We start from the raw sequence: 18389 nt of genomic DNA, 5'->3' as shown, positions 1-18389 counted from the left end.
TTGAAGGATTGTGGCTCCTCAAAATGCAAAATGATGCATTCTCTTAAGAAAATAAAACTATTACTTTAAAGTCAGCACGTGAAACAAACGCTGAAACAAACCTGGAAATATATGGAAAGGTTGTCAAATATAGTATTTCTCTAATTAGTCCTTGTTACATGAAAGCGGCCTTGTCGGGTTATATCAGGTAGAAACACATCTTTTGAAAGATGCTCTAATTGTAGCCTCCACGTCTCCTCTCCTCTGCTACCTTCATATACATGCTCTTATAAGGTAGTGCAGGGAAAAGATCTTATTGCATTTTTCTGTAATCTTTGCTTCGTTTTTGTAAAGCTAATCTCCCGGTTCTCTCCTTTTCTTTTTCATAACTCTGAGTAAATCTCCCATAAGCCCCCTGGCATGTTCTATCAAATATTACTTTTCATGCCTCTGAAATTGTGGTCGGGGCTGGGTTTTAGTTTTTTTAGTTTTTTCAAGCTTCACAGCATTTTTTTCTCATTTCTCATTCACGAGAAGTTTCGGAGGGAAGTCTGGTAAGTGGACGTGTTTGTTTGAGGACGCCCACCTGAAGGGGCCGGAGCTGGCAGACACAAACAGATCCATCACAAGCGGGACCCGGAGCCATCAGCTCCCCCGCAGCAGCCAGATAGATGGTGGGAGGATGTCGGAGCCGGCGGGGGCTCCGGCGTCTGGAGAGCTCGCTGATGGATAGAGACGTCCACCCCGCCATCGCCACGCGCTCGCTCCACCTCTGTTCCCTCCTTCATTCGTCTTTGTTACCGACCGCTTTCCTCCTGTGCTCAGCCACGGGCCGGCTGTTTGTAAAAGTCACCGCCGCCGTCAGAAGTCTGGCTGTTTTTTTCAGAGAAACTCGGAGCTGCTGAAAAGAGCTCTGACATTGGTCCTGAGGCGTGTGATGTTTGCAGTCTGTCGCTGCCAAAAAAACGTCCATCTTGAAGTTATTCAGTCATTTATGCAATCCTTAAATGTTGTTTTTACACCGAGAGGTTCAATCCCAGGTTAGCAGGGAAATATTCATCCAACACACCGTTCTCTGCAAACGCTTAAAACACGTGCAGCACTTTTAATGACGTTTACTTTTACTGGCCTTGACATTTAAAATCAATTAGACCGACAAAAACAAATCTAGCAATGAGATGAGTTGTCAACAATTTTAACTTGAAGAAAGATAATTACAAAACATATTTCAATATTAACTGAAAATGTTTTGAATTATGATAAATAACAAAATAAAATCTCACTCTTACGGATGAATATTTTAGATTATCCATCCTAAGATTAGATTCTAACTTGATTAGAGCAGAATCTGTTAAAATGTTCAAAAGTCCTGTAGTGTTTCCTCTCTCTCCTCCTGTCTGCTCGTATAATCACACATCACTTCGTCCTTCTTCAGAGTCTATAACAGTTTATTTTTGCACCCAAGCAGGTGTCCTTGGATTCTAACTCCTCCATGAACTCCAACACCCCGTTGGTGAGGATCGCCCGCCTGTCGTCCAGCGACGGGCCGATGCTGGCCAACGTCTCGGAGCTGGAGCTGCCCTCCGACCCCAAATGGGAGTTTCCTCGGACACGGTGAGAAAAATACCTCCGCGGCTCTGCATTCATCATTGTTGTCTAAACGCCTGTCGGAGGCGAAACACGGCGCGCGGTGGCTATTTGTTTTTTTTCACGCTGCCAAGCAACATATTTCAGAGTTGACAGATACTGTGCTCTTGTCCTTGTAACGGGGATGTGCTGTGAAAACACGAGCCGTCAATACATCAAGGTCACGATGACACCTTCCCTCCGTGTTTATTGTACTTGGCAATCACATCAGTCTCGTTCAACACTGTAGAGAGAGAGATGAAAAGAGAAATAAACCGTCCACACTGAAAAGAAATCCAAGCTCTGAGTTTGTGTCGCTTGTGTTTCAGGCTGACTCTGGGGAAACCTCTGGGCGAGGGCTGCTTCGGTCAGGTGGTGATGGCCGAGGCCATCGGCATCGACAAGGAGAAGCCCAACAAGCCTCTCGACGTCGCCGTGAAAATGCTGAAAGGTGAGCGGTTGTTGAGGGCAGCGCTCCACGAATGAATACGCGACCTTGACATTAGCAGTTTTTACGTTCGCATGTTTTTATGAGGAAAGCTGTGAGGAAACGGCTCTGCTTCTGTCAAAAGAAGAGTTGATAAATGGATCTTTGTTTCCGGTTCTCAACCTTCTTCTTCTTCTTCTGCTGTGTTTACTGGCGGGTAGAATGGAAACATGGCTAGTGACAGCCGTGGGGCTGTGCACCGAGATTGAAAATCAGCAGTATTGTGTCTATTGTGTCTCTCTCATTCCCCGTACACGTAATCATTCGGTGTGTCTGGTCTCTTTCCTCTCTCTCCTGCGTTCTTCTCCTCGATGCCCTCGACATTAACGCTCTCTTTCGTTTGTCTCAGATGACGCCACGGATAAAGATTTGTCAGACCTGGTGTCAGAGATGGAGATGATGAAGATGATTGGAAAACACAAAAACATTATCAACCTGCTCGGAGCGTGCACGCAGGACGGTGAGTTCTCGGTGCATCGGGGGACGAGATGATTGACTCCACGGTTAAACCGAGCGTTGTAAGTGACTCTCCGCTCTGTGTCGCAGGTCCTCTGTACGTCCTGGTGGAGTACGCCTCCAAAGGCAACCTGAGGGAGTACCTGCGGGCGCGGCGGCCGCCGGGCATGGACTACTCCTTCGACACCTGTAAAATCCCCGACGAGCAGCTCACCTTCAAAGACCTGGTGTCCTGCGCCTACCAGGTCGCCCGAGGCATGGAGTACCTCGCCTCGCAGAAGGTCAGTGTCACCAAAGCTCATGTGCAAATGCTGTGTCATTGAGTGTGTGTGTGTGTGTGTGTGTGTGTGAGTGTGTGTGTGTGTGTGTGTGTGTGTGTGTGTGTGTGTGTGTTGTGAATAAATGCATGTTTTGGAGGAACTGTCCTCACAGCTGCAACTTCAACTTAATTATTGTTCCGATGAGAAAACAGACAAAGGAGAGTCTTCCTACATCAGGATGGCTCGGCCAGAACTCATCTATCTAAACTTAAAATAAGAAAATAATAAACGTTTTTTGGGGTGTTAGACAAGCCCAACAAACTGTTAGTTTATAAATATATTTGAATTAAGTATTATTTTTCAGTTTTACAAACTAAAACCTTTTTTCACACCTCAATATATTTTTTCAAACTGTTGATTTTGTCATTACTTTCACACAGAACGCGGAAATTATGAGAAATCTGTGAACTTTAGCTCCTCAGATAAAGACGTGAACATATTGAAAACATACACTCTGGTACTTTAGAGGATTTTAACAACATAACAACACAGGGGAGAGTTGTCAGAAACAACCTTGACAAATGCAGCGCATGCCAGGTCCACTCCTTTCGTTCTTACCTTTCACAATAAAAGCCCGAGACATAAACGCAATGGGTAACTGTCACTAAAAGGAAACTCAATAAAATAGCTTTTTTTATTTGTTTACTTCAGCATTCCTGCCAGACTGTGCTCTGGGTAAATAGGCTCCTGATCCTCTGCCTGCGTGAATCTATTCAAACCTTTTATTGACAAAGTGTTGCAACCGTCACAAATGTGCATTGCTGCATGTATGTTCGTTTTTAATAGTTTTGATGCAAAATATTAGCACATTTTTTCCATTTTTGTGTCTGAACAGAAATCAAGTCAGTTGACCTTTACAGTGTCAAAGTTATTTTTTTATGTTCATGGGAAGCAATTATAGAATTAGTTTATCTACAATTTCACTAACATCTTTGCAAATCTAAAAATCTGTTTTACAGTAAGTTTGGAATAAGTTTCAGACTCAGAAGTTCGGATAAGGTCTTTCATGTTTGGATAAAGTTGACAGCTTTCAGAGCGTGTGTGCGTGTGCGTGTGCGTGTGTGTGTGTGTGTGTGTGTGTGCGTGTGTGTGTGTGCAATTTGTTGTGTCGACGTGTGCTTGATGCCTTTGTGCTTCTTCCCTCAGTGTATCCACAGAGACTTGGCAGCCAGAAACGTCCTTGTGACAGAGGACAACGTTATGAAGATCGCCGACTTCGGTCTCGCCAGAGATGTGCACAATATAGACTACTACAAAAAGACCACGAACGTGAGTCCCGTCCCCTCTGTCAGAAATAAAGTATTGGACTAATCACTTCAGGCCTTAACTTTTATAAAGAGACGGTATTGTGAGAGCCGGGCCACTTTGCCCAGCGTTCGATATTCTACAGCTAAAGATTCTTCCAGCCGGCAAAATCTAGTTCTGTGTTAGAATACTTTATTTTATAGTGAGAAGAACAGAAGCAGATGAGATGACATTCACGAATCTTTTATACATTTTTTGCGAGTCTTATTTGTTGAGTTTGGATCGAAGATACTTATGAGGAGACAGCCACAGCTCAAGGTGTGAGTACGGCCTTGTTGGGAGCAGACTGTGTGTTCGGGTCCATGTTTTTCTGTCTGCTCGGTACAGAATGGTTCTGCTGACCGCAGCGGTTCTGCTGTGCCTCTTGTTGTTGCAGGGTCGTCTGCCCGTAAAATGGATGGCTCCGGAGGCTCTGTTCGACCGGGTCTACACGCACCAGAGCGACGTGTGAGTATTGCACAAACCAACGCGTCGCATGCCAACTGCCCGCTCATGTGGAGCCGTCCGCACACCGGCAGGAATCCGGGTGTTGAAATGTCGTGACTGAGCGCGTTAGCGTCAAACGCAGAGCCAGTGCGTGTGAATATGGAATCATAGCGTTCCCCTTCCAAATATCTCCCGCTCGCTGTCACCTCGCGCTCACTCGGTAATCCTGAGCTTCTTGTGTATCGGTGGCTCCGCATTCCTCGCCGCATTTGTTCTTTTAATCTTCCCAAATGTGACATCAGAGAGAGACGGAAACACAACAGAGCTTCCACAACCTGCTGTTTGGTCAGCGCGAATCCAAGAACAGGAGATAAGCGTTTTATAAGCGTAAATCCACTTCGCCGCAGAACAGGAGGCGATAAGAGGCTCAGTGGATTCATCACAAGGTGTTTTTTTTCTAAATTCAAAGGGGCGCCGTGGACAAACGCACCTTTTGCGACCTGTGATTGCTCCTGAGTTGGCTGCGTTCAGGAGAAGAAAGGCGAGTTTAGGAGGGGAGGTCACAAAGTCAATCTGTGTTGTGGTAGTTTAACCCCCCCCCCCCCCCTCTAAACTGCTCCTTTCACTCCCCCCCACCACCACCCACAGCCAGACGCTGTGTCCCCAGCACTGCCATCCAAGCCAAACACGGGCCCCTGTCAACACGGGCTCGCCGTGTAATTACACCAGACTGGGAACAAGCCGAGAGGAGAATCAGCCGCGCTCTGTTATTTCAGCAGGTCTGGATTACAGAGCCGATCCTCCCGCCAAACCTCCTCCTCCTCCTCCTCCTCCTCCTCCTCCTCCTCCTCCCTTTATACAGTAGTCGCTCTGCAGCCAGTTTACTCTCACACACCTCGGGGGGACTCTGACTCCTGACCTGTGATGGTTTTTACTGAAACGCGTTACGCTGAAACAGACGGGAGACGATTAGAGCACGCTAAATCAAATCTGTCGCAAACGGCAAGAAAAAAAGGAGAGAATATGAGGAAACCTCACGGCACGACTGGCTCACGCAGCTTTCCAAACATGTTCAGCTCTAAAGGCACAAACTGGCTGTGAGAACGCTCAGGGAGACATTTTTGTTGGATGTTTACATATTCACATATTTTTTTGCGCAGAGAAGCAGCGTGTGCCTTTAAGACATTTGCATCACATTTCCAAGTGACAGTTTCTACAAATACATTTAGAAAGGTTTATTTAGTGCCGATATGTCTTTTAGTTCTCCAGCCTGTGAGGGTTTTTTCTGCCGATATCAGAGATTTCATTTTGAGCGGCTTCCGAGGTGTCAGTCTATAAAAGCTGCAGAGAGCAAACCTCGCTGCACCTGCAGGGCGACACGCTGACCTGCTAGAAACGGTGAAAGTGGATTTGCTGGCTTGAGACAAAAGCGTTTGGCACTGAAATATTCACAGAAATAATATTCGAATCAATAACAGCAAATGTAATTGTACATTGCAACATCAATATATAACGTTATCAGTGTTGGGCAATTTACTCTGGCAGTGTAACACGTTTTAATTATTACTCCTGATATTACTTTACTTATTACCTGCTATCAAAAGCGATCAGTTATGTTTTATTACCATGTTATTACTGGTTATCACATCATCGTAATATGAGCTTACCTGCCACAAATTCTGGTTATGCAGTAACACAGCGTTACTTGGATTAATAAATGCAAAATAATGACCGTAATCCCTTACACCGGGAAAAGTAATAATGTTACAGTTACTCCCCAACACTGATCGTGATATTCTTCACTTTCTAAAAACATGAATGAGAAACTGTGTATTCTAGTGACTTAAATGCCAAAAGATCCAGGTACGTCTGAGTGCTTTGATCTCAGAGTGTGCAGAAGGTTGTAGAGGAGAGTTTTTGTCTTTCATGTTGTTCCAGATGCAGCTTTCACATCTTGGTAGTAATAAATACTGAAGACTTTGGAGGATTGTTTCTGGAAAGATTGTGGTCAAATTTAAGGATGATGAATGAATAAAAGATTCTATGAGATAAAACTTTATTTATCCTGCAAATGAAAAAGATTCACGATACGTGAACATCTATTGTCAGCTTCAGCCCACAAACACCAGCATCGTATCGGCACTCATGGAGGAGCAATGCAGCGGTTCTCTGGAGCTTCTGCCTCAAGACAGAAAGAAAAGAGAAGATGACTCAAGTTAGACATGCAACAGTTTGTGCAGAAGGCAGCAGCTGGACTGTAGCTGTAGATGTAGTATAATACGTCTATCTGTTCATAGTCGGTGCTCACTTTAGGTCGGTGCTTGTAGACGTTGTTGCAGCATTTTCAGTTCGCTATTTAAACTGAGTCATCAAAACAACTCTCACGTTTTGGTGCTTAATCCTTCAGAGCTGGCGCGACCAAACCGAGGTCCTCAAAAATGGATCACATGACATTTTTGAGTGGTTCTTTATTAAAAGTTTCACATCGGAGACTCAAAAAGCAGAAACATCGGGCTGCAGCTCATACTGGCTGCAGCTTCAAAGGACGCTGACATTGATGTTTTTATTAAACTGATGATACACGAGCAAAATACAAAACAATGCTAATATGCTGCTGATATACTTCCAGCTGCTTTATTTCCATCTCTCTCCTTTGTGCCGTTGAGCTCCATTGTTTTCCAAAAACTATTAAAAGCACATCAATGAGCCTCACTGATGCACTGGCTGACATGTTCCTTCATTACCATGAACACACACACTGTAGTTCTTTTGACACACACACCGACCTGCTGCCACAAATACTCACTACGACACCAAATATGTATCAATCCGCCGCTGAAAATAATCCCCAACAGGTGCTATTTGATCTTGTTTGAGTAACGTTTGCTTAAAACTACAGTGACCGGCTTTTTAAGGGAAATAATGGACTTTTTTTTAAAATAAAACGATATATTTGTGACCCATTTTTTTAAGGATTTAGTGTGTTTCTTCCGTAGGAACTTGTCTCCTTTCTGGCTTGAGGTTGTTGATTATTGACTGACTGTCCCAGACAATAAGAATGTCAAATAGATTTTTACATTAAGTGCAGTAAACATTATTAAAGATCAATATTTCCTCAAACAGATTCATCGGTTTTATCCGGGGAACACAAACCTCTTGACTGCTTCAGGCCATGAGTGCTGTTTAACCTCTAATCTGTATTCATTGTGTGTGTGTGTGTGTGTGTGTGTGTGTGTGTCCAGGTGGTCCTATGGGGTGTTGTTGTGGGAGATCTTCACACTGGGAGGCTCGCCGTATCCGGGAATCCCAGTAGAAGAACTCTTTAAGCTGCTGAAGGAGGGACATCGGATGGACAAACCTGCCAACTGCACCCATGAACTGTAGGTGTCTCTCTGAATTATACTTATACTTATATAATATAATTTTAGCAGGAGGCCGTTACTGACCTAAAGGCATTGGAAGGAAAGACACGATAGCCTGGTGCGTCACAAACCGACGCTTGAAGCGCTGATACATCCGTCAGATGCTGATCAAGCGGCACAATTTGACGAGTTGGCAGTCAGACCCGGTTGATCGACTACAAGGATGTGACATAGTGTTGAAATTTCATCATTAATTTGATTAACTTTCTCTCAAATTGAAAGTTGCACATAGTAACCGGTTGCAAAAACCTCCACATTCCCAAAGATATAAAGGGTCTTCATATAATTCTGTATTCATATTCAGTTGCATTCGATTTACAAGTAACAACTTGAAGCTAAATGTATGCATGCAATCTGGTTTTAAAAAAGATCAATAACACATATTTCAATACAAGATTTAAAGGCTTTAGTTTAGCCGTTCATTGCACTTTTTCAATTACTTTCGAGGGATCCATTGATCCTCATCGTGCAAGGTCAGCAACTTATTGGGGTTCGCTGCTCCTTCCTGTGGTTGTCCTCCATTACTGTCAACTGTGGTGAACGGCGTCTTCTTGCAGCTGGAAACTCTGCAAAAGAAAAACTGGCGAAAACCAAAAATGATGAGCTCTTACTTTAACTTTAACTTTAATTACAGAGCATCACCATCCAGCTGCAGATGAAGTAGACCAGCACGAATCGCTGGAAACAGTCCATCTAAGATCTGAGAGTACTTGTATTTATATTTCATTTGAGTGGACGAGATGCAGAGAAACTAAACCTTGATGTGGGCGTTTCAGGTACATGATCATGAGGGAGTGCTGGCACGCCGTGCCGTCACAAAGACCGACCTTCAGACAGCTGGTAGAAGATCACGACCGGGTTTTATCAATGACCTCCACCGACGTAAGTCTCCCCGCACAGCTGCCGCTCACTCATAACATGGAAACACAAAGACGTTACCTTCACTTTCACCTTGGACCGCTGTAACTTTTCACTTCATAAAGCCCACTCGCCTAACTAGAAAGCACATTTAAATGTGCTGGGAAACAGCCGTTACAGCGACTTTATCCTCTGTGATGGCACATAGTTCTCAGTGAAACAGAATAAATGAGTGGAGTTCAATCACAAGTGGAATTTAAGTCAATTTAGAATTTAAAATCAAAGATGATAATGGAAGATAATGTACAGATCTATTTATAACCTTCACCATAAACACATGAAACAATAATTGCAAATCATGCAAGAAAGAAAAAAATACAATCATAAAGTCTCTTTTAAACATCTTCTGTTGAACTTACAAACATATAAGCATAACAAATATAAGTGATAACACAGTAAAACTATATAACTCTTCACTTATTTACCGCAGAAGGAATTTGACTGTGACACCGGAGTCTAACCTTTGACCCCTCCTCTGACAGGAGTACCTGGACCTGGCGGTGCCCTTCGAGCAGTACTCGCCCACCTGTCAGGACTCCAACAGCACCTGCTCCTCAGGGGACGACTCGGTGTTCGCCCACGACCCGCTGCCCGAGGAGCCCTGTCTTCCCAAACAGCTTCCCAGTAACGGGGTGATTAGGACATAAAACCTGAGCTGGGGGGAGGAGGAGGGGGGAGGAGGGTTGGACTTAAACCTCCCCTCACAGTCTGCGATTTATAAAACACCTCTCAGTGACTCCTCAAGATATGGAAATGAAAACTCAGCATGCAATACTTCCACAGTGCTTCAGCTCTTCAATTCGTCTTAAACTCTCAGTCGAAATCCTCTTCGACTGGGTTTTCTTCCTCCTCCTCCTCCTCCTCCTCCTCCCCAAGAGACTCTTGAAACATTGAAGGATTATTTTTTGCCGTTGAACCATGTTCGTGTTCTTCTTTTCAGAAATGAAATTATATTTTTGTACTCGGGCCAGTCTTTTTGTTACGGACAATCTTTGGGGTGAAACCATTCCGTGCCTACTGGGATGAAAAACGTCCTGAGACTGAAAAAAAAAAAAAAGGAGACGAGAGGAGGGAATGAAGGGCGTCGGTCAGTGACTGGTTGGAGGTCCAGGACCTCAGATTTTCATCCTCTCGTCTGCACGGAGCCCTTAGATCGCGAGAGGATCCGTTGACAAGATACCAGCAAAGCCAGAATCAACTCGATGACGGGACTCGTTCTTCCGAAGACACTCAGTAACATTTCTCTTACAGAAGACGCTCAAACGACAGAGAGGATTACGAGAGCGTTCAGATGCGTTTGTACGCCATCGTCACGTTTTAGCATCCCGAAAAAAAAAACACGTTTTTTGATAATCATGGAACAAATTTCCTCATCAAGTGTGAGGCGAAGTTTCAGGGCCATTCAGTAATTAGTACACGGTTCAGAATGTTTTTATTATGTATCTAGAAAATGATTTATTGTAAATATATAAATGCAAATATGTATCATATTGCTGTTCACAGCCATGTACTTAAAAGACAAAAAATTGTTTTAGGATGGAAGCATTGCAATCTAGAAGACACTGTCATGAAAGTGTAAAACATTTAATCATTTAAAGTGATACAGAAAAGATTTATTTGAATAATTAACATGTATATTTGTAAAGATATTTATAGAGTTAACATGTGGTTCTTAAGTTCGAAAGGTCTAGTTTAGGATTTTAGTACTGTACGCAAAGATTTTTATTTCAACTTTTTTTCGTAACTTATTTTACAGCAGAACTGCGACGTTGTTTTTCACAGATCCATCTTTTTTTTTTCTGTAACGTATGACGGAAGCGAAGGTGATCTTTGAGAGCGAGTGCGGTTCGAGGACTCGTCGAGCTGAAGGCTCCCGCCGAAGGGAAGCCGGATGTTTCCGGCGAGTTCAAATTCTGGTTTCGAAAAGTTGACGTTTGCAATATCAAAGCAACGATTAACTCTTGCTGGGCAAGAAATAGCAGCGCTTCGAGATATGTACAGAGAGGCCTTTTAGTGCGACGGAAGTACTTCAAGACATATTGAACATCAACTAGCTGTGAATCATTAAGAGCCTTCAGAGAACCTCAGCAGCCTGTTCAAGGAAATAATCCTAATTATATGGTTTCACTGTTCAGTCTGCACACAACTACATTTCCCAAAATGCTTTTCAGAAGTTATTAAGGAAGATGCTTAAACTTGCAGCATTCAGAAAAATGTGAAAACATTCAAGTAGACAAATGGAAAAAAGAAATTGAACTAAAACTGCAATGCATTTTGGGGTTTTTAAGTCAAGTAAAGAAACCGCTCCTCTCTAACAATCGTGCATAATTCTTCAATGTCAGAGTTCTAAAGGCGAGAAAGAAGGTCACAAAATTCTGACATGTACCGTTAATATTTAAGAATACATTAAAAACACACAAAAAGAACCGTGATTTGTTTAAACAGTGTTGAAGCATTTAGAGGTGGATATTTGCTCTGAAGGCTTCGAACTCTTATATTGTAACTGAAAGGTCACAGGGTCGATGCCAACAAGCTGCGTGCAGTGTCAAAGTGCCCTTGAGCAAGACACTCGGATAAAAAAGCACCAGCTTGAAGGCAGAAGTGTAAAGCTGTTATGTCCTTTTGCGCTTGAGTGTTACTGAAAAACCTGCCCAGACACTTGAGATTTTATCGCTGCTCTATAGTATTAATACTGAAATGAAGGCATGCTGCGACTTACAAGTCACACAGCAAAACAATACAGAAAGTATATACAGTATATATATATCGGTTTGTTAAAGGAGACTCTGAAGTCTGTGGTGGATCCTTAGCTTAGTTTGCTAAAGAAAAAGTGCCAAATTAGTCTTAAAGTCTGTTTCACCGAGTTCTCCAGATCTCTGAACCTGCGAATGTAGGCGGGCGGAGGTTACACGTGCGGGGAAGGATCGTGGGATTTTGCCAAATGGATATCTCGCCTTTCTTTCATGCAGTCGTCTCTCCAGCTTGACCCCCGAAAAAAAAAAAAAGCGAAAAGGTTTTACAGAAATTGATACAGAGTCTGTTTTTAGCAAAGTCACAAAAAGGGAAAGCGGAATTAAAAGGTTCAGAAACACGACTGACTCGCTGCTGGATGGAAGCGGTGGTAACACTTTACAGTGCAATGGCCTTATTCCAGTGTGTGAACTGCTTTTAAATCATTTATTCAGTTCTTCATGAAATCCCCACCCCCAATATTTAAAGTACTTAAAAGAGTGAACATTGTATTTAATTCTATTGATACACTGGGAGATTTTTGTGTGTTTTTTAGCACTAAATTATTTACTTTTCCATCAGTTTATGCACAGAAACAAGGCCTTTGTAAAGTGAACGGTTACACCAAGTTATTGGTATTTCGGTTTTACGTACAGTTTTGCAGTTTTTGGCCCACGAATCTTATGAAGTGCCTGGAAATATTTAGCGAACTAAAAGGAGATTAATTGATTCATTTTGATCACGTTTTTGAATGTATAATTGCAACAAAATAAAATTTGATAAAAGAAGCAGTTCTCGCTAGCAGCAGGCTTTGTCAGTAAAAAACCCTTTTTTTTTTTTTTCTTGAGTGAACAAGACGGACAAAGAGGCACTTGTGTAACGGTCGGATGGATCTAATGAAACGCTGTTTTGTTTTATTTATTCTTCCATGCTGGGTAAAAGCTTTCCCTATGGTGAGAGTATTGTTATTCACAACTATCTGCTTTTCAGTGTTGTTTTTCATTAAAGAGCCAGAACATCATGATGATGATGATGATGATGTAGAGTCATTTTACTAGATGCTGATTCGCTCCTGGTTTAATTATCCTTTCCTATTATTTTTATCGGGATGCCCTCCCCGGCCTTTTTTTTTCTGCATCCTGGTCGATACGCTTCACTCTGATTCTGACGGCCTCTGTCTCACTTTTTAAGAGTAAATGTTGTTTTTAACGTCTGTGTTTTTTATGGCAGAAAAAGCTGGAAAGAAAGGCAAAAAAAAGAGCTGAATTGATTGACTTTCCTTCAGGTTTTTAAGTATTAGACCGATCTGTCAATTTGCTGATACATTTCATTGCTGTCGCATCAAAATAATGTTCCTCCAAAATATCAACTTTTCTCGAGCTAAGACAAAGTTTCCTGTTTTTTTAGCTTCCTGACGTGTATTCTTAGATAACCCAACGGGTGTTCTGAAGTCAAACTGCAATTTATATTTTACAAATGTTATGTTTACAAAATGAAGGAAAGACAGTATAATCTAAAGTAGGTTTTTGGCACAGGAGACCTCCAGAACTTGCTTAAAAATCACCAGGATTTTAGTTTCTTTCAGTATCGCAGTAAAACCAAGACAGTGTTCAGTACATCCATTGATTATTCTGGATACTTTCAACTGTGCCAATTTGCCAAAATTTGAAGATCAAACAATAAAAAGCTTCATAAGCTTTATTGAAAACATAAATCTCCCTTAATAGTCTTGATCTAGAATCCTTGGGGAAACTGAACCCTAATTTCATATTCAACTGTATTTGTATCAGCAAAATGTCATCAAACAAGAGACAGATGTGCGCCGCTCAACAGATGTGAAAAACAACAAACGCTTTTGAGAGGGAACATGTTTTCTCAGCTATTGAATGAATAAACAGCCCGGCCTCAGCCGGGAGGGACTCTTACTGTATGTACAGTCACACATCAGCCTTCAGCCACCTGTCGTCTCTGACTGACTTATTTATTCTCTTTTCTGAAACAAAAAGAAAATCAGGATTGAAGATGGGACTGGTGGGGGGGGGGGGATACACGCCTTCCCTTCCAGCGACATCAAAACTATACATATTTCTCACGTTCTTGTTTGTTTTATTTTATGTTCCAGGTTGGAATGGTTAGCTTTCACACAGGCTTTTTTCATCCCATCTTCATGTTATCATGCAGTTCTAACCCCGACAATGTTAGTCCAGATTAATTTATAGTTTGAAATGTGCTTTTACGTTGCTGATGTACATGAGTAGAGTTTAATGTAGCTGTGTGAGCTATTTTATAAGAATCACAGAGAGGACATTTTCATATACAGTATTTTCTTTCCGTTTCATTTTGCATTCCACATCAGGTTTTTCTTTACAACAACAACAAGACAACATATTTGTCCCTTTGATTTATTTTATTTTCCAATCCCACATAATTTATTTTTCCTCTCTCTGTATTCATGTTCCTAACATAGAAAGGTGGAACTAACCATTTGGCATTATGTGATTTATTATTTTTATTTGTAATTCATAGCTTGTTTGTTGCATTGTACCTGTTTTGATCATGATGAATCCTCTGTAACATTCCACCACAACAACCCCTCTGGGCGAACATCTCCCACTGGGGGAAAAACAACTATTTCACAACTCTCTCTCTCTCTCTCTCTCTCTCTCTCTCTCTGTCTCTGTCTCTGTCTCTGTCTCTGTCTCTGTCTCTCTCTCTCTCTCTCTCTCTCTCTGTCTCTCTCTGTCTCTCTCTCTCTCTCTCTCTCTCTCTCTCTCTCTCTCTCTCTCTCTCTCTCTCTCTCTCTCTCTCTCTCTCTCTCTCTGTGTGCCTGACAAACTACGCTGTCAAAAAAAGGTTTTCAATAAACATGTTATAATAGCGTTGGCTGTCGTTGCTGTGTCTGTCACTGAGAACATGTACTGAAATGAAAAACAAAAAACAAGTCCAACATGTTGAACAAATCACGAGTTTTGAAGTTTGTGTTTGTGAGATGAAACCCAAAAACCACAGAGTACACACGACGGTGAGTTTGTTTGCGGAGTGTCTCGGTTTGTTTTGTCTGAAGCATTGTGTGAGCGCATTCGAGGCTTTTTTTCCTTCTATACAAACTAACTGTGGGTGAAACTGAATACAAACAAACGTTGGACACGGATGTCACACATAGTAACACAACTAAGAGTCCAGAGCGATGCTGGTGGTCCTGTGAGGCTGTATAGGCACAGCAGTGCTTTGAGCTAAATGCTAACTTCTTAATGCTAAGCAGGTTTAATGTCAACCGTGTTGTCAATCTTAGTTAAAGCCACTAAATGTGACTATTTGCTATGTAAAGATAAAGAGGACTAATGTCTTCACTCTCCCTCTTTGTGTGTTGTTTTCCGAGCTGTGCTTTATTTACATAGCCGGGCCGGCTGCTCTGTGTCTTTTGAGAGCGAATGAAGTGAAGTGAGTGAACTTGCACGGTTCTCATATGCCGATTACAAGCCATGGAAGCGTAGCGCCCGCTCTCTAGTTCTCCCCCAGGTTAACACTGTTAGCTCTGTCAGCACTTTAGCCGCACGATTAGCGCTGGTAAAGCTGTTCGCACCATTGGAATGCGAGCCTCCTGCTAAGCCATCGCCATGTTGAGAGCCATGGGGAGGCAATCCCCCTGCTCACAATATCAAATGTAGCACATTTAAGCATGCTAGCATGCTAACATTCGCATATCGGCACTAAACACAAAGTACAGTTGAGGCTCACGGGAATGTCGTTAGTTTTGCAGGTATTTAGTCGTAAACTTAAAAAGTTAAGGGATTTCTAATGTTGGTAGAATTCATCCTCTGGGCACCATGAATGTCTTTACACAGTTTAGTGGCACTCCATCCAGTAGTTGTTGAGATGTTGGACTGATCTCTCTACCATCAGACCGACCAGCATCGTCGTCCCTAAGAAAGGTCCTCTTACTAGCTTTGAGAACTTTCAACTGCATTCCACTGTCTCCAGTTGACTGAGGTGTCATCACATGACCTAAGTGTGATTCAAGTGGTCATATATAGAGGGGGATTATAACCCTAAGCCACATTAAGGCCCTTGATGACACCTGAGCCAGCTTTATTTCCTGGATAAAGACCGTGAGTTGCAGTTTAAACCTGTAACTGCTTGAACCCCGGCTGGGTCAGCCTGGGCTCCTCAAAATGTTCTCAACAAATTAAACCTCGTTGTCAAATACGTTTCAAGGGAAACTTATTACTTTTGTTTTCGGCGTATCACAAATGCGTTTCTAATCAAAGTCTGCAGAACTTCAGGGTGGATGTTTGGTGAAACAAACACAGGACTTTCACCCAGATCACCACTGTGTGACTTATTTTACATCCTCAACTCACATAACATAACAAACATACTTATTTTAAGCCAAACCAGAAGTTTTGTAGCCTTAACATAACCAAGATGTTTTGTAGTGTTTTGTTTCAATTTACAACATAATTCTGTTTAATTAAAACTGCGACTATAATGCGGAACAACATTGATGAGCGTATAGAGGACACAGTTGTGGGAACGTAATTCTTTAGGAGACACGGTTGGCTGAGGTTCTTGAAGTCACCGTGAAGCTGCCAGGCAACTAGCTGGACGATCGATATTTGCCAAGTGACTTCCTTTTAATTCAGTCTTCATGTGAAGAGGGTTGAATGAAGGTTTTTTTCTTAGTATTTTTATCAAACTCCAGGCGGAACAAATTAATAATTGCATTTCCAAATTCCAAACTATTCAGTCAAGAGATTAGTTGAAACCAGATTTATAGAGAGAGATTTCTGTTTCTGATTTCTGCTCTTAACTGAGAGCATGTGCACTTCAGCTCTTCAGCTATAAAGCTCATTAAAACACAATAACAGATTTCTTTCAATAATATTCTGAGAATCTGATATCCTTGTTTTATACCAATTCATTTCAAGATAATATTGAATATGTATATTTAAATTGTGATAAATAAATGTAATTACATAATGGCATGCATGAAGGATTCAGTGAGGAAAAAGTGAACTGGACGTAGATATCAGTAAACAAGCTGTAAATCTAAACGCTATTCTCCTTTAAAATGCGTCCAGAACCGATTTCTGCACCCAGTTCCTGTTGATTCTGTCACACAGTGAACAAATTAGCCTCTCATAGCGTCTTAACTGCTCCTTAATCACGGAAAGTCTTCGCCCCCTCTGTCTTTGTTTGCTGAGTACAGTTCCACGCCCTCCCTCGCCGCCTCGCTGGCTGCAGCTCAGTAAACGACTGGTTGGAGGGGGAAGGAGCAGGCTGGCAGGCAGCATGTGGGGGGGGGGGGGGGATTACTGAAGCCGCTCGGGCCGGGTGGGAGGGCAAAGCTGGACAGTGACAGAGGGAGAGAGAGGGGTCTATGTATTCGGGGCTTTTGGCCCTCAGCCCGTCTCAAGTGCGTCCTGAGGGGAACATCCTGCCCCTCGTTGGAACTTCCTCGGCCGGCTGAAGTGGCCCATTCACGGAGGTCTTGTGAGGGGGGCTTGTTTTCGCTGCTAAATGGATGTTTCTGTTTCAGAGGTGTTTGCGCTGGTGGACGCTTTCCATTGCTCCCTCCTCCTCTCTCTCCACCCCCCCACCCCCCCATTCTTCCTCCCCACTCCCCTCTCTCTCTCTGCCACCATTGGCCGCCGGTCACCAAACCCGCTCTCCCTCTTTAGACTCCTGCGCGACCTTTAAACCATCTCTCACCCGGCCGACCAGAGGAGGAGGAGGAGGAGGAGGAGGAGGTGTGGCTGTACTCTCGCGATAAATTGATTGCGATAAAGTGATGACGACACAGACGGAAATCATATAGACGGAATAGATCTGTTTTTTAAAACTCATTCTAATGCAAACAATGCAACACTTTTCAAATGTACAATAATGAGAAATACAACTAAATGACGACTTATAGCAAGCCGACCTCCGGCCAAAATGTGACTTTGTACCTCTCAAGAAAGTGAGAATATACTTTATCAGATTTAGATTCTGTTGTCTGGTCAATGTGCTCCGGCTGTAAACCGCTATCTGTACTGTTTAGTGAAGGAAGTGAGCTGTCGTTCTACAACATTACTCTACAACTGCTGGTGGACTTTATGTTTCTGTAGTTCAACAAGACCAACAGGCGCATTCTTTATCAACTGGTTTGGAGTTAATACACTCGGCTGCGTAGTTTCACCAGAAGTTGACACTACAGCACTTCATACGCAGGGCTGTAATCCACTAGTTCTCTTTATACATCAGGAGCCTCCTCTTTCTAAGAACCCTGACTGGTAGATTTCAGAAAGAACTTTTGAGAACGTTTGTTCTCTGCACCAAGTATTATTTATTTACTGTCTGTCCGTTGAAAAGAAAGTTGTATTTTGCAGCTGCTGAGTAAACTGTGCCCCCCAAACTGAAGAGGAAAGAAGAAACAGAAGAGCAGAAACTGAGCCAGCGAACAGAAGGAAGGGGTTTCTAGAAGATTCTCATGACTCCAGACAGGCCGAGCTGAGGGGCCTCACTCGCTGAAAAAGCTCAGCCATTTTTTTTATCGCCGTCTGGCTTCATGTGCTGCCAAGAAGCACTTTAATTGTTTCCCATTCAGTCAAAGCCACAAAGCTTCGAGCGCTCCAGTATACACAAACTATCAGCCTCTTTTTGCAGACAACTGAAAATAATTGCAAGTTTCAGCGCCGGCTTTGAAAACGCAGCTTCATGTGTTTTGCACAGTTTTGA

General features: G+C 42.7%; 1 protein-coding gene across 5 annotated transcripts in view; it reads left to right on the top strand.

Moving 5' to 3' along the window:
* The window catches only part of fgfr3 (fibroblast growth factor receptor 3), a 69331-nt gene extending 54779 nt beyond the window's left edge, over positions 1 to 14552 (top strand). For all 5 annotated transcript variants that reach the window (XM_079175023.1, XM_079175022.1, XM_079175024.1 and 2 more), the window contains exons 10-18: positions 1445 to 1593; positions 1935 to 2056; positions 2442 to 2552; positions 2639 to 2829; positions 4015 to 4137; positions 4550 to 4620; positions 7842 to 7979; positions 8798 to 8903; positions 9422 to 14552. In XM_079175023.1, the coding sequence (XP_079031149.1) occupies positions 1445 to 1593; positions 1935 to 2056; positions 2442 to 2552; positions 2639 to 2829; positions 4015 to 4137; positions 4550 to 4620; positions 7842 to 7979; positions 8798 to 8903; positions 9422 to 9586 (1176 nt within the window). In that variant the 3' untranslated portion in view covers positions 9587 to 14552. The remainder of the gene's footprint in view (positions 1 to 1444; positions 1594 to 1934; positions 2057 to 2441; positions 2553 to 2638; positions 2830 to 4014; positions 4138 to 4549; positions 4621 to 7841; positions 7980 to 8797; positions 8904 to 9421) is intronic.
* The last annotated feature ends 3837 nt before the right edge of the window (positions 14553 to 18389 follow it).

This window comes from Pholis gunnellus (genome assembly GCF_910591455.1).
Source record: "Pholis gunnellus genome assembly, chromosome: 15".
Classification (NCBI taxonomy): domain Eukaryota; kingdom Metazoa; phylum Chordata; class Actinopteri; order Perciformes; family Pholidae; genus Pholis; species Pholis gunnellus.
Note: the sequence above shows the minus strand (reverse complement) of the source record. Positions and strands in the feature narration are given on the sequence as shown.